A 15,623-nucleotide genomic window follows, 5' to 3' on the forward strand; every position below is an offset into this window, starting at 1 on the left:
AGACACAGAGACACAGAGACACAGTGACAGAGAGACACAGAGACAGAGAGACAGAGACAGAGAGACACAGAGACAGAGAGACAGAGACAGAGAGACACAGAGACAGAGAGACAGAGACAGAGAGACACAGAGACAGAGAGACAGAGACACACAGACAGAGACACAGAGACAGAGTGTCAGGGCCTCTGCTCCCCCCCTCTGTTTCTGTGTGTGTGTCTGTGCTTGATTACAGGACTGGGATCTGTTGTGGAGGGGCCAGGCTGTCAATCTCAATCTGGGCTGGGCTTTAGATACTGGGCCTCCAGCCCCTCCTGGATTACTCTCTCTACGTCACCTGGACCACACTCGGGACAAAGGATTCCCCCCCCCCCATGTGGACTCACCCTGCCTGGCTCAGCTCAGCCCGTCTGCTTCTACCCTCTAAGTAATCTTAACAAAGCCTTTTGCAACCGCTCCCTATCTCAGTGCTTTGTCTTCTGCATTTGGGTTCAATCGGTTTTCTAGCCTGACAGTACGATCTGACCAGAAAATGTAACCCAGCAGACACAGACTCTGAGGTTTCCCCGGATTGTTCACAATTTAAGAATGCCCTCTGCAACCAGGGCTAACTCCTAGGGCAGCATGAGCAGATATTACAGGCCCTCAATGATAGCAACCAGGCCATGCTTCATCAAGTCAGCCAGTTGACCCACCAAATCACAGCTCTATCAGCCTCAACTCTCCCCGCGAATCTCCTCCTCTTTGCCCCCAGCAGCAGTTGATCCTATCTCTAATCCTGCCCCACCCCTTCCAGAGCCCTATGTGCCCGCACCAGAAAAGTACGCTGGAGATCTTGGTTCCTGTGGCACATTTTTTACCGAATGTTACTTAGTTTTTGAACAGCAACCCCTCTCCTGCCACTGACCGCTCCCGTATTGCATATCTTATTAATTATATGCATGTCCGTACTATATGTATTTAAATAAATACATGATTTATTCATTTTGGCTTTGGAGCCAATCCTTTTTATATTCCAGTTTAGGAGCAGAAAGTGAGGCCTGAGATCCAAGAGGGAGGAAAGTGATCTGGGTTAGCTGGGTTTTCGGATCAGTACCTCTGGATTATCGCATGGATATTTGAGAAGGCCAGAGAAAATCCGATTGTCCCGCATGCTTCTGGTTCTAAATATTCATTACTGTCTCATTCACCGTTTTTTTAAATTTTATAACAGAACATTCTTTCAAAATAAAAAAACTCCAAATGATTGTGCAGCGCTCTTTAAAAATGTATGATGAAGTGTGCCCAGCCGAGCCAGTTAGGATAGTGACCACAATATTGTTGGCAGTTAGGATAGTGACCACAATTCATGTTGCTTGTGTCTGTTCCTCATTTCAACTGTTTTGTACGAGTCTTGCTGGATAGCAGTGGGAGTCATAAAGTGTTCTTATTTTCAGTGAGTGACTTGATGCTGCAATGATGAATCTCACTCATGTGTAATGTGTTAGATACTCAGTGTGCTATCAGCTGTGCACTTGAGGAGAGGAAGCGGCTGATGTGTAATCCAGAAGCTTCTGGGATTGTGTTGGACGATGTGGCTTCATCTGATCTCTTCCGGTCACCCGAGTCATTTACAGCTCTTTACAGGAAGGTGTCACTTTTTCAGAGGAATTCCTTTTTATCTGGCCAAAGGCAAAATAAGTGTTGTTTTTCTATATCTGTAGCTATTATATACAAGTGAATATGTATAGTCTGGTATTGCATTACTGGAATTACTCTAGTTTCATATTAATGTAACAGGAAATATTTTATGCAAATAGGTCAAAACCAATACAACTTTGTTGTTATGGAAACTCAGTTTATGCCCAACACAAAATAAATGATACTTTTACAAACACAATGTCATGTTGGTATTGGTGTTGCTTGAGTGTATTGTGTAACAATGACAGTGTTTCTTTAAGGCAGCTACACACCCACCTGAGACCAAAGAACGCGTACCGAAGGCGTCCCGACTTTTACGTCAGCTACGTCGCCTGCGTCGGCTACGCCGCCCGTAGATTATTTGTTTATTAACCAAAACATTGCGGAGGAGGATATTTATTTCCTCTTTTTCTAATAAAGGGCAAAGTAAGTCTTCAGTTTATACACTGCACATCCCACTGCTGTTTGTTAAGACTACTTCTTAGAGCGCAGGGACATTATTAAAGAAGATGCAGATACAAATGCCAACATTTATCATGTTATTGACTAGACAGTAAGAGATCAATGTTCTTTTATTTGGATTGTTCCGCCTGTTTCATTGACACGAGTGAGATATTACTCATATTTGTGAGGTTGTATACTTCCTTGTAAGAATGATAAACTTGGCAGTAGCTATGGCACAATTAGATAAACCCGTCCAATTTTCTAACATCTGTGATTTCTTTGGGACATAAAGACAACAAACCCAGCAGTTTCAGCAGCTTTATTTTCCACTTTATTTATTTTCCTTTTCTTCTTACTCTACAATTTAAACATTGCACTAAGCAGGAATGAAAAAGTGCAGCTGGTGACATGAAAGACAGTTGTCTGCATGAGTTAAGTTAACAACGAAACAGATGCAATGGTTCTGTGATGTTGACCAGGTGCAGTTCACTATCCAACCAGAGACCGAGTCAGGGACTCTTTCGTCAGAGGTTTTCATCAGCACACCTCTGTCACTGCGAGCAGAACAAACCATCTGTGTGTCCTATAGAACTCAAATGCTATCACTTAAACTCTTGGAAGTCTAAAGCATCTTTATTGACCCTTCTTTAAAAAACATGACAAGCAGAGGACATGTCACTTCATAACCTCGAGCCCAAAGAAGAACCGAGTTGGGTTCAAATAATGTTCAAAGCACTCTGAATACCGACATATGTATGTCTAAGAAAAGTGCAGACATCAAGAACCATTCTCCCACCCTGTGGCGATATTTTTAGATAATGCCTGAACCTTAAAGAACAACTTTTTAGTTTTAATACAGCATAACAGTACATTCATTTTAAATCCATGCATGTATTCTGGATAGAAATGTTTTATCCAGGAAATGAATCTAACATTAAATTGATCTGTCAGTGGTATTGACCACTTTGCCAATACAATCTTAGGGATTTAGTGCTAGCTACACATTATTCTGCAGTGTGTGAAGTAATACAACTGTAATAAGCTAATGCTAATGTTCTGATGCAATCAAAAAAGGATCCTTAGCAAAGATTGTAATAATAAAGTGTACATACTACTATGCAACACAAAGTGTGTCTGAAAACATAATGCTGTTCCGATTTGTTTTTAAATCAATGCACTGCAGTATGAAGCATGCAGAGATGAAGGAACTGTTTCAGCCAACTTTATAGGAGACACTTAAATCATCACTGGTGTTTTAATGTATTGTAGGACGGACATGACCCATGACAAAAAAAACCTGCATGTTCAGATTGATCCTGTTACATCATTATAGAGGGATAATAAAAACAGCAGTATTGACCAGGGCACATTTAAAATGATCAATGACAGGATGTCAGTTTTTTATTAGAGTTGATGCATTTCTTATATTATTCACCGCTGATTAGTAATGCTAATGGGTATTCATTTTTTTCAACTGTTCTATTTGTGTGGATCAGTGTCAAAAAAGCCACATGGAATCTACTCTGATTCAACAGAGTAAACACAAACCCTTGTTAGGGGTTGGGGACACTACAGAGCTGTTCGATAGTCAACAATGGGCAGTATCTATTTATGAACATTTATCCTTAGAGGAAGTGGGGTAAATAAACCTAAAACATTCAATGAAGTTGTTGACAGTGAATACAAACATCAAATCTCCAATCAATAGTATAAACTCCAATTTGATAAAAACGGGTAACTTGAGATTTCTGCCCTTTATTTTTTTAAACAGAAATCACTTCAAATAGGATTTTAGAAGCAAAGGCGAGCAGAAATACAGATGAATCACATACTGCCATAATACATTGCCCCGAATCAACGTATTGCCTAGTTTATGTGACTTTTTAGTAAATGTGTGTGTGTTCATCCCAGTTTAAGTGGACGGCTGTGCAAAAAGTTGGACTGATTTCAAAAGTAAGCCACAATTCTGTAACTGAATTAATTACAGCTTTGTTGCAGATGATATCACAATAATACACTTTTTAATTTGGTCTTTATTAGTCTACAAAACGTACTGGTCTCTTATGGAAATATGTCCTCTGTACATGTCTGATGACTCCTACCGTTTACCATAGCTCTGTTCCAGCCAGTGCTTCACATCCTTTAGATTGTAAAAAAAAGGACCCTTACCGCCAAGGTAGGCAATCTTTCTCTGTTGCACAATACAAACCCTCTCATTGGACACACCATAAGCCACATTAGCATTGTTGTCCATGCAGTCTGCCACCAGCTGACACTGGGGGGGCAGGGAAAAGTGCTCGATAAGTTTGCGTGCGGCCCCCAGCCGCTCCTCCAGGTTCTGGTGTTTTTGGATATTGAACGCGCAGGAGCCCATAGGAGGGGCCACCCAACCATCAGACGGGTGAGCCTCATCAATGTACACTAACAGGAAGTCAGCTACCTCACTGAAGTCCTCCACCAACTGGCGGAAAGCTGGCAGGTGGCTGATGAAGGGGGGTCAGGTGGCTGAGCCAAAGTTGACCACCAGAGGGCGATCTGACGACTCAAAATCCAGAAGGTTGCACTCATCTCTGGTTCCAGTCATGGCACCAGGCGGCACATCTGCCTTATCACTGAGACTGCTGCCCCCCCCGAGGCCATCCGGCACCTTCACCACTTTGGAGTTGGGTGCCTCGCAGCCAAGTTTCACCTACGGAGATACAAATAGATTAGATTGATAAGGGCTCTGCTTTTAGCTTTTAACAAACTATTTTTTCAATGTTATGCACTTCATCAGAATAAAATCCAACATATATAATATATAGTTTCCCTTGATAATGGATATCTACCTCACACAACTAATACGTTTTAATGAAGTTCAGTCTGAAGCTTATGCCTTTAGTTCATTTCTAAATCTGCCATTTCACTCCCCTGAGGCATCCTCACTCACAATTTCTGGTGTGATTGGGTGCATCCCAAGTCTCGGATTTGATATTTCACTACTTGCGGGGATACACAGGAGCATCCTTCAGGGAAATATTTTACCAGCCGACACGCCCCCTTTTTGTAGATCAGTTATTAAATGGACACTGCAGCTGATCACTGAAGATTCATACTGGAATGAGGTCAGAATACAGATTTAATAGCTGATAGCTAGAGTGCTGTGGTCCTATGAAAAGTGTTTGCAGTTGTTAAAGCTGATCCAACTGTGATCGCCTCATGTGGTGCTCCAGAGGAAAGGACATCTTCATTTTCTATAAAACCCATTTCCTCTCTCCTCAGATGGTCTCCTTGCATATCTCCATGCATTTCCAGGTGGAAGGGACTAAGACACAAGTCAGAGTATCTTTGATGCAAGTTAATAGACTCGTGGCATCCAGAGTCTGTGGCTGTCCGTTGGATGTCAGCTGTTCTCATCAGCTGGTCACATCTATCCAATAGCACAGCGACACACCTACATTGTTAGCCTATCATCATGCTGCTGTTGAGTGTTATCCATTACAAATCTCCCTGTAGAGTCTAAGCGCCAACTAGGCCTGTCGCGATAAGCAATTAATTGACTTATCGTACGATAAATAAAAATGAACTCGATAACTTTTCTGACCTCGATAAATTGCCGTTTACATGCCCGTTACATGCGCTGGCTGCCGGCCAGGCGCGCTGTGAGGGGCGGGGCTCACAGCCAGGTCAGGACACTCCGCGTGCAACAGTGTAGCAGCCAAATGAATAATATAGACAAGCAGGAGACAACGTGTGAGTTACTCGAGGGGAATTTGAAGTTAAATGGAATTGGTTGCAAAACCTAACTCCACATCTCCGGTGTGGGAATATTTTGGATTTAAGCCAAATCAACGAGGCGAATCTACGGACTTGAATGAGCCGGTATGTCGCATTTGTTTTAAAAAGGTAGCAACAAAAGCTAGTAATACGACCAACCTTAAACTGCACCTGAAACACATCCACCCCATTCCGTTTTCCCAGCTGGGAGCAAACACGGCAGCTGGAGATGGAGATGGCATTTGCCCAACAATGCAAACATGTTGGTGTTCCTTGCTCGAAATCTTTGAATTACAGATTTGGATATGGCCTGTTGAGGCATCTGGGTCTTTGTATGGACAGTGCTTGTGAGACAATGTGTGCTCATATTTATTTATATATATATAGAGAGAGAGAGAGCTCTGTTTTCCAGCCTGAGTCTATTTAATGCATTGTTTTGGTTGTGTGTGATTTCATTAGTTTTCTATAATTTAATTTATTTGTTTTATTTATTATATATAATTTATATATTTGAATATTATTCCACATTTCATTTGCAATGTTGAATGTTCAATAAAAAGTTCTGTTTGAAAGGATGTACTTGAATTATTATTATATATTATCATTATGTCAGTGGTCTAAAATGGTCTTACAACGGTTTATCGTTTATCGTTTATCACAATAATTTCCAGGAAAATTGATCGTCCAACAAAATGTATTATCATGACAGGCCTAGCGCCAACAACTCAAAACATACACCTATCATCTGTTCTTATAGACGTTATGTTTTATTCATTTGTCTCTCTTAATTGAATATGTTTTATCTGCTCTGGCTACAATGTAAGTGGGGAGACTACCTTGGGATGAAGCAGGAAGTCAGAAACAGATGTTTTCTTTTTTCCCGCTCTGCTGACATTGCATGAATGAGGCATTAGGCGGGGACTTTGATGAGGTGGCCAAACTCAGTAAAGTAAATATAATCACAAAGGTTTTCAAGTAGGAACAGGTGCAACACATTTGGCACTTTCACACCGGAGTACTTTTCCCAGGAACTAGGCCGATAGTTCTTGGGATTTTGGTTTCACACCAAAAGGATCTGGAACTAGAACCTAGTTCGTGCGAACCTTTTCACCCCCTGGGGGGGAAATGGGGAGGAAATGGTTCGTGGGTGTGTCGGCCACACTAACAATTTCTGATTGGCTGGGCGAATTGCAAACCACGCCCCGTAAAACTCTGAAAGGTTTTGTGAAGCCGCCATTTTATTTGCTCGCATTAGCATTATTAGCATTAGCATTAGCCCAGCGCAGAAACGGAGAGAGACTAACTTATGGCAACACAAAATAAAACATGGGAGCGGTGGAGTGATGAGGAGGTGTCAGCGCTTCTGGCGATTTACTCGGAAGACGCTACCCAGCAGCTTCTACTGAAGCCAGTCCCCAACTCCGGGGGACTCCGGGACTTCGGGTGGCAGTATACGCCATGAAGTTGTTTGCGGCCTGCCAGTAAACCCAAAGAAGAAGAAGAAGAAGTGACGTCAGCGGCTTCATTTGCATAATCCTCCCTCAGGGACTTATTCCGGTGTGAACGCGATCTACAGGACAGTTCCAGGGACTAAAGAGTTCGGGGGGACTAAGACCCCATTTACACAGGAACGTTTGCGTTTACGCACCGTATGCGTTTTCAAAAAAGTCTTCCGTTCACACGCATTCGGCTCAATTAACGTGTCTGTTCACACGAGACCGCTCGACTCGCTGGAAACGCTGGAAACGCTGTAGTACATGTGCCGGGCCTGCCGCCACAAAATACACCAAAAGCAGCGAAGAAAACCCTGGAGCATGGTTGCCATGGTTGCCCTTCTGTTTATTCTCCGCGGTGGACGGCGTGTGCTCCTGCTGTAAATCTCTCCGGTAGTCCACCAGCAGATGAAAAACACCCACCTCTCCGCCTCGTTCAAGTTTAAATCTTCCGGACAAAATTTTAAAAGTGCGGGTCAGAAGTCTTCTTTGTTATTTATTGAGCTTTAAAACAAATTGATAACGACTCGATATGATAATATAAGAATAATAAACGGAGCCTCTCTTTTCCTCCCCCTCTTCTTACGGCCCCTACACACGGCGGCGTGCGTTGACGCTTCAACGCTTCTGCCCATTCACTTTGAATGGGGTGACGTCACGATTCGCCGAACTGCATTCTGGGAGCAAAGCGTAGCTTTTCTCGTGGTGCTCGCTGCAAAAGTAGAGCAATGTTCTACTTTTGAAGCTGAGGCGGAGGCGTCAGCCAATCAAATCCCGCGTATGCAAATCTGCCAGTACAAGCGCTAGCCAATCAAACCGTGTGTATGCTGAGAGAGCCATAAAATATGCCAAAAAATGGAGGAGAAAATAATCGTAGCGGTAGGGAATCACCCGGTGCTTTCAGTCCCTGTTCACCTACCGGGATACAAACCGGAGGAGCCAGGCATGGAGGGAGGTGGCAGAGACAGTGGGTGAAACTGGTAGGTTTTCGCCTGTTTGGGGAGTTTATATCCAGTGTACTTCGTTTGAATGGACAGCAGGCATAGACAGTATATTTAGCCACCATGCAATGTTGCATAAAATAGCACCATAGACATTAATTAAAAATCGCTTTTTAGACATTAATGTCTATGGTGAGATTCATACACGGGAGCCTTTTTAAAGCCTTTTTACCCCGCTGCAAACAGAAACCCCCCCCCTTCCCATCACAAACTTTACACAGACCCCCCCTTCCAATTATCAACTCCTGTCTTGTTTCCGCAAACTCTTGTGTCCTGCAGCAGCTAAAAGTTTTGCAAGCCCCCGTTCGTTTAGTACCTAAAATAATAGACATGGCTTTTTCCAGCTGACAAACCCGACTTTCTGGTCACTTCTTAAATTTTCCAGCCCTTGGGGAGAGACACGGGAGATTCATGTGATTGGTTGTTGGTCGTGTTGCTCGCGTAAACTCCCCAAGCTCAAGACACGCCCACCGCCAAGCGGCAACACACGCCGCCGTGTCTAGGCTGCGTTACAGCCCAGCAGCTGATCTCTGAGCAGGAGACGTGGGGAGAGAGAGGCGGGGCTATTTCATCGTTATCAGAAAATGATCGTATAGAGGCGTACACACGGAGCCGTTTGACCCCCCAGAGCGTTCCGTTTGCAGATCTATCCACCTTGGGACCCGTTATCGTTTGCGGGGTCCGTTTCTATCGTTTTGTTACGGCCTCGTGTAAACGAAAGGGCTATACGCAAGAGAAACTATGTGGATACAACCCGTATCGTCCTCATGTAAACGGGGTCTAAGTACCGGGAACTAAGTACCGCAAAGTAATTGGTGTGAAAGCGGCTATTGAGAGAGCGGCTGCATGCCACACAGCAGGAGCACAGGGGGAGGAGGGGCTTTCACTATTATTAAAAGTTCAATGGTGATGACTTATCTGAAATTGTGTTCCTGAATGAAACTGTTTTGAGGAATGGCACAACTAACCTTCTTGAAATAAAAGCGCTATGACTTTTTTTTTCTAAATATTGTAGAAACATATTGATTTTGGTGCTTTGAAATATTGTCTTTTTCCCCCATGGTCACCAAGACATGAAATGTCAAGAGACTTGAAGACTTATTTTCACTGTAGGATTTGAATACTTTTCTGAGTGATAACATTTAGGGTCGAATGATTGGCCATTTTAGAGTTATATATCTCCTCCAATGATTTTTATGTTTTTAACAAATAGGCTACTTGCCTTAGAAATAAGATGGATCTGGTGGTCTTCACTTATGAGGGGCATGCATGGAAAACACAAGGCTAAATCATAACTGATCTACACTTGCAGTACAGTTGCTCTCATTAACATGTATGTTAACAACATGTTTGTTTTAAAGGTAACACCTCTGTGTTAAGAGACTCTGAAAGTTTGGGAAAAAAGATTCTCCCTCTTTTTTGTCCTGATCCATTTATATAGAGAGGCGAAGTCCCTCCCCTTCCGGTGGGACTCATGGGACCTTATTTCGGAAAAAGTTTGTATTGAAGTCAATGGAGAGAGAAAGATTATCTTTCGATCCCGTTTGAATTGTGCCACGAATTACACATATGATGTTTGTCAATCTTAAATAATAATTTCCATGTCAAAAAAGTCACAGTTTGTCGTAAAACTGTTGAAATATAAGACTACTGTATGAAAAATACGCAACTAGAAAGACTACAAATCCCAGAATCCCGGTCCCGCATGCTGGCTCTTACGAACCGACTAACTCCCCTTGTGTGTATGTACAGCTCTCAACATGCCCAGACTTGGAGTGATTTTCACCTCTTTTAATACTTTCCGCCTCATTCTGAAAGAAAGAAGTGAAATGTGCCAACGTGACGGCCGTCTTGGTGTGTGGTGCGAGATGGGAGATGTAGTTCATTGAGCGGTTTCACACAAAGAAAGTGTTACTTCACAGTTTTACGACACATTTTTATTTTTTTGACTTGTAAAATTATCTTTTAAATTGACAAACATCATATGTGTAATTCGTGGCACAATTCAAACAGGATCGAAAGATAATCTTTCTCTCTCCATTGAGATGCATAACTTTTCCGAAATAAGGTCCCATGGAGCTCAACCGGAAGGGGAGGGACTTCGCCTCTCTATAAAAACCTGTCTGAAAATGAGATCTGAAAAATCTGATTTTGCCACTTTGTGCCAAATATTTTTGGGGTTGTGTATTAGCCAATCACCAACCGAGATATGCTGCAATGATCTGTTTGGTGTTTCAGACAAACACTTCAGATACATGTTTGTATATCTGAGACCTATAATATATTGTAGATAAAGAGTATAATAGGAGACCTTTAAGTTAATTGACCTAATTAGTGCGAATGCTGTTTACAGCATTCCACTATAGTTCTTCGAATCTTTATTCTTCCCCTTATTATTTCAGCCAATACTTTGGCACTCCATAACTTCAGTTTATTTTCAGCTACAGAAACCATTCAAATATTAAACTATTCAGCCTGTTCAGGAATCGATGGGAAACCTTCACATTTTTTAAAATATTTTATACTTCTTGAAATATTCAGCTTTTTAAACTCTTTTTTTAACATGGAAGTCAATGGGAGATGCCTTCAAATCCTCTTTTCCTACACTTTGCGCCAAATGCTACTCCTTCCACATACTTTCAGCTAGACACTTCATTCCAACTTTCAAATGATCACAAGACCTTCAGCTATTCAAACTTGATTTTTATCTTTGATATCTTTTATACTTCTTGAGATAATTAACTTTGTTTGGAGCTTGGTAAAGAGGCTTTCTTCAGATTTTAACATTAGTGTGGATGGAGCAGCTCGTTAAGTCTAGAGTGCTTTGATCTCAAAACAGAGTGGAGGGGTGCTTCAAATTCTCCTCAAAAAATGTTTTAAACTTGCCATAATTCCCAAACCCTACACTTCTCAGACATAATTTTTCATGAAAAACGTAGGAAAACCTCTCCTAGGTTGGAAAATAAAAAAGAATTAAGAAAAAATATTAAACAAAAATGCCTCTTGAGGGCATGAAGACACAAAAAGTCCACCTAGCTCCCAATTGATTCCCATGTTAAATCTTTCCGGAACTTTCTTCAGAACAGAGAGAAGTACACTTTAGACAAACTGCTTCCATCTCCACATTTTACACACAAAACCAAAAAAAACAACATATATCAGTTCATTGGGGTTCCCTGATGCTCACGGTCTGGTAATTTTTTGATAGGAGCCATAGTTTTTTAACAGGTGGCAAAATTGTCAGATATAATCCTCAATGCATTCTTAATGTGACTCAGTGCTGCAGTTGGAAAATCGTCATAAGTCGTCACCATGGTAACCTTTGATCTCTGGGCTTACACACACAGGTGTTTGTAAACATTCATTCACTACTACTTACATTTAATATCTAACTCCTTCAGCCTACTTTCAGCTATAAACCATTCAACTATTACATTATTCAGCTATTTCAGGACATTGGGGCTATACATGTAGTTGTTTACACCTTTTTTAAACCTTTTCTTTTAAATATTAAGCTTCTTCACTATTTACTGCGAATGCTGTATGCTGTGCATTGAAATATCAAAGATATTCTGCTTTTTCATCACATGATGGGAAACTTTACATTTTTCAAAAGTTGTTATACTTGAAAAAAATATCTAGGTTTTTAAACTGTCTTTTTAGATGTTTAACTTGTTTCTCTCTCTCTCTCAGACTCAGACACAGACTCTCTCTCTCTCTCTCTCTCTCTCAGACTCAGACACAGACTCTCTCTCTCTCTCTCTCTCTCTCAGACACAGACTATCTCTCTCTCAGACTCAGACACAGACTCTCTCTCTCTCAGACTCAGACACAGACTCTCTCTCTCTCTCTCTCAGACTCAGACACAGACTCTCTCTCTCTCTCTCTCTCTCAGACACAGACTGTCTCTCTCAGACTCAGACTCTCTCTCTCTCTCTCTCTCTCAGACTCTCTCTCTCTCTCTCTCTCTCTCTCTCTCTCTCTCTCTCTCTCTCAGACTCAGACACAGACTCTCTCTCTCTCAGACTCAGACACAGACACAGACTCTCTCTCTCTCTCAGACTCAGACACAGACTCTCTCTCTCTCTCTCTCTCTCTCACAGACATACAGACAGACAGACACACACACACTCTCTCTCTCTCTCTCTCTCTCTCTCTCACACACACACACACACTCTCCCTCTCTCTCACAGACACATCAAGAGAAGTGAGAGGAGGGTGATTAGGAAGAGTCGATAGGGTGATCAAGAGAAGAGAGAGGGCGATCAAGAGGAGAGAGAGAGGGCGATCAAGAGAAGAGAGAGAGAGGGCGATCAAGAGAAGAGAGAGAGGGTGATCAAGAGGAGAGAGAGGGCGATCAAGAGGAGAGAGAGAGGGCGATCAATAGGAGAGAGAGAGGGCGATCAAGAGGAGAGAGAGTGGGCGATCAAGAGGAGAGAGAGTGGGCTATCAAAAGGAGAGAGAGAGGGCGATCAAGAGGAGAGAGAGAGGGCGATCAAGAGGAGAGAGAGAGGGCGATCAAGAGAAGAGAGAGGGCGATCAAGAGGAGAGAGAGGGAGGGCGATCAAGAGGAGGAGAGAGGGCGATCAAGAGAAGAGAGAGAGAGAGGGCGATCAAGAGGAGAAGAGAGGGCGATCAAGAGAAGAGAGAGAGAGGGCGATCAAGAGGAGAGAGAGAGGGCGATCAAGAGGAGAGAGAGAGGGCGATCAAGAGGAGAGAGAGAGGGCAATCAAGAGAAGAGGGCGATCAAGAGAAGAGAGAGAGGGCGATCAAGAGAAGAGAGAGAGAGGGCGATCAAGAGAAGAGAGAGGGCGATCAAGAGAAGAGAGAGAGAGGGGCGATCAAGAGAAGAGAGAGAGGGTGATCAAGAGGAGAGAGAGAGGGCGATCAAGAGGAGAGAGAGAGGGCGATCAAGAGGAGAGAGAGAGGGCGATCAAGAGGAGAGAGAGTGGGCGATCAAGAGGAGAGAGAGTGGGCGATCAAGAGGAGAGAGAGAGGGCGATCAAGAGGAGAGAGAGAGAGGGCGATCAAGAGGAGAGAGAGAGGGCGATCAAGAGGAGAGAGAGAGGGCAATCAAGAGGAGAGAGAGATGGCGATCAAGAGGAGAGAGAGAGAGAGCGATCAAGAGGAGAGAGAGAGGGCGATCAAGAGGAGAGAGAGGGCGATCAAGAGAGAGAGGGCGAGCAAGAGAAGAGAGAGAGAAGAGAGAGAGGGCGATCAAGAGAAGAGAGAGAGGGCGATAGAAGATTGAGAGGGTGATCAAGAGAAGAGAGAGGGCGATCAAGAGAAGAGAGAGAGTAATGTAACCTCCTAATGTAATGTATAACTACTATGAAAATGTTCAAAAAGTGCTCAAACTTCACATGTGTGCTAACAGTCCAGCCGTGAAGACATCTACGGGACAGTTTTGAGATTTCTTCAAATGCCGTTGCCATGGCAACACAATGCTCACCATGAAACACGGTTTTCTCATAACTTCAGTGAAAATGCTCGAAATGGCCCAAAACTTCACAGGTTTGGTAACGATGCAGCCATCAACACATCTAAGCGTATTATGGGGTGTCATCAAATGCCGTTGCCATGGCGACAGATAATTCACCATCAAGTTAGTTCAAAAGTTTGTAGTTCAAATATTCTGCTGCTTTCCCAAGCCTTTTTACTTTCTTTTCTCATCTTAATACAAATTCATTCACTACTACTTACATCTGATATTTAACTCCTTCAGCCTATTTTCAGCTGCAGAAACCATTCAACTATTACATTATTCGGCTATTTCAGGACATCAAGGCTATACATGTTTTTTTAAACCTTTTCTTTTAAATATTAAGCTTTTTCTGCATTTTTTTTGCTAAAAGCAATTCAGCTAATAACATATTCAGCTTTTTCTGCATTTTCAGCTAAATTAATTCACAGTTTACAGCATTCGCACGCATTTTCTGCAGGAAATGCATTTTCTAGTTAATTATGCACTTTATATATTTACTCTTTTTTATTTTAATGTTGTTGACCCTACTTTTGTATTTTACTAAATGTCTTGTAGCCGACTGATATTCTATTTAAAACTGTTTTACGTGTTACTTCCTACACCCTTCATTTGTATTACATCTCTCAGAATGAATAAAGCTCTGTCTTGTAGTATTTATTCTGCGTACACTGGTTGTACGAAGACAGAGACAGAAACATATGGATAACGAACAGTAAGCCTGGGCTACTCACACACACACACACACGCACGCACACACACGCACACGCACGCACGCACGCACGCACGCACGCACGCACACACAGTATTTGGTAAAACTGCGTCATGGCATATTCCTGAAGTTGAAACACAGTGAGTGTATGATTATGGGTCCAGGTCCCTGGGACTCCGCAGGATCAGCCCCTACCTGTTTGTATGCGTCCAGCAGGAAGCTGTTCCAGATGGAGCGCAGCCCCGCGGAGGTCAGCATGCGGGGCCGCTCTCCGGAGCCCGCGGGGCGCGAGCAGCTGAGCAGCGACACCGCGCGCTTCACCAGCACCACGGAGTCATAGAGCGCGAGGAACAGACAGTTGGAGAAGAAGCCGGGCAGTATCTGGAGGGTCACCAGCAGATCCTCACTTGCCATGCCCATGGTGTCTTCCTGCGTGTATCCGACCGCAGCACAACTATTGCAGCGCGCCCTGCATGCCTCCAGCGGCGCGAGGCTCCGTGCGCGCTCAGAGTTCAGCGTGCCTGTGTCCCCCTGCTGTGTGCTCGCAGCTGCACGAGGAGGCTGGAGCTCCATAACTCGTCCTATAAATGCGAACATTATATTTCATATTAAGCCACACGGCTTATCTTTGTAGAAAGATTGACGTCAGATGTAGACAGTGAATACCCTCCTCCCCCCTCCCTCGGGTTGAGCTGCAGCTCCACTTTGGCTTTTTCATTCTTCTTTTTTGTGTAAAGGTTTCTCTGAGCAATTTGTAATTCTCCTGAGCCTGTGGGGGAAAAAACATTTAAGATGTATAAATCTTGTTTTTTTTATTAGAAAGCATATTGCCACCATGAGGAAACATTTGTAATTAATAAGTCTTTATTGTGTTATATATTTAAATGATATACAAACTGACCAAAAAGCGGTCTATAATTAGCCAAAAGCCGAAATCCTGCGTGCTCACTTCTATACTGTATGTGGAGAGATGCCACCTCACCTCCGGGGCACTGCAGATGTATTAAAGAACAAGAAAAAAACAGATAAACACTTTTTTGAAAGCAATAAATGTTGAT

At 43.0% G+C, this 15,623-nt stretch overlaps 1 protein-coding gene across 1 annotated transcript; it reads right to left on the bottom strand.

Annotated features, from left to right (window-relative positions):
* Positions 1–3,511: 3,511 nt before the first annotated feature.
* Positions 3,512–15,623, bottom strand: dio2 (iodothyronine deiodinase 2). The gene is made up of 2 exons (XM_034134754.1): positions 14,761–15,623; positions 3,512–4,810 (listed from the first exon to the last, which is right to left on the bottom strand). Exons 1-2 carry the CDS (start codon positions 15,160–15,162, stop codon positions 4,220–4,222), a joined length of 993 nt encoding a protein of 330 aa, XP_033990645.1. The 5' UTR covers positions 15,163–15,623; the 3' UTR covers positions 3,512–4,219.

The sequence above is a fragment of the Trematomus bernacchii genome, unplaced genomic scaffold (genome assembly GCF_902827165.1).
Source record: "Trematomus bernacchii unplaced genomic scaffold, fTreBer1.1, whole genome shotgun sequence".
NCBI classification, from domain to species: domain Eukaryota; kingdom Metazoa; phylum Chordata; class Actinopteri; order Perciformes; family Nototheniidae; genus Trematomus; species Trematomus bernacchii.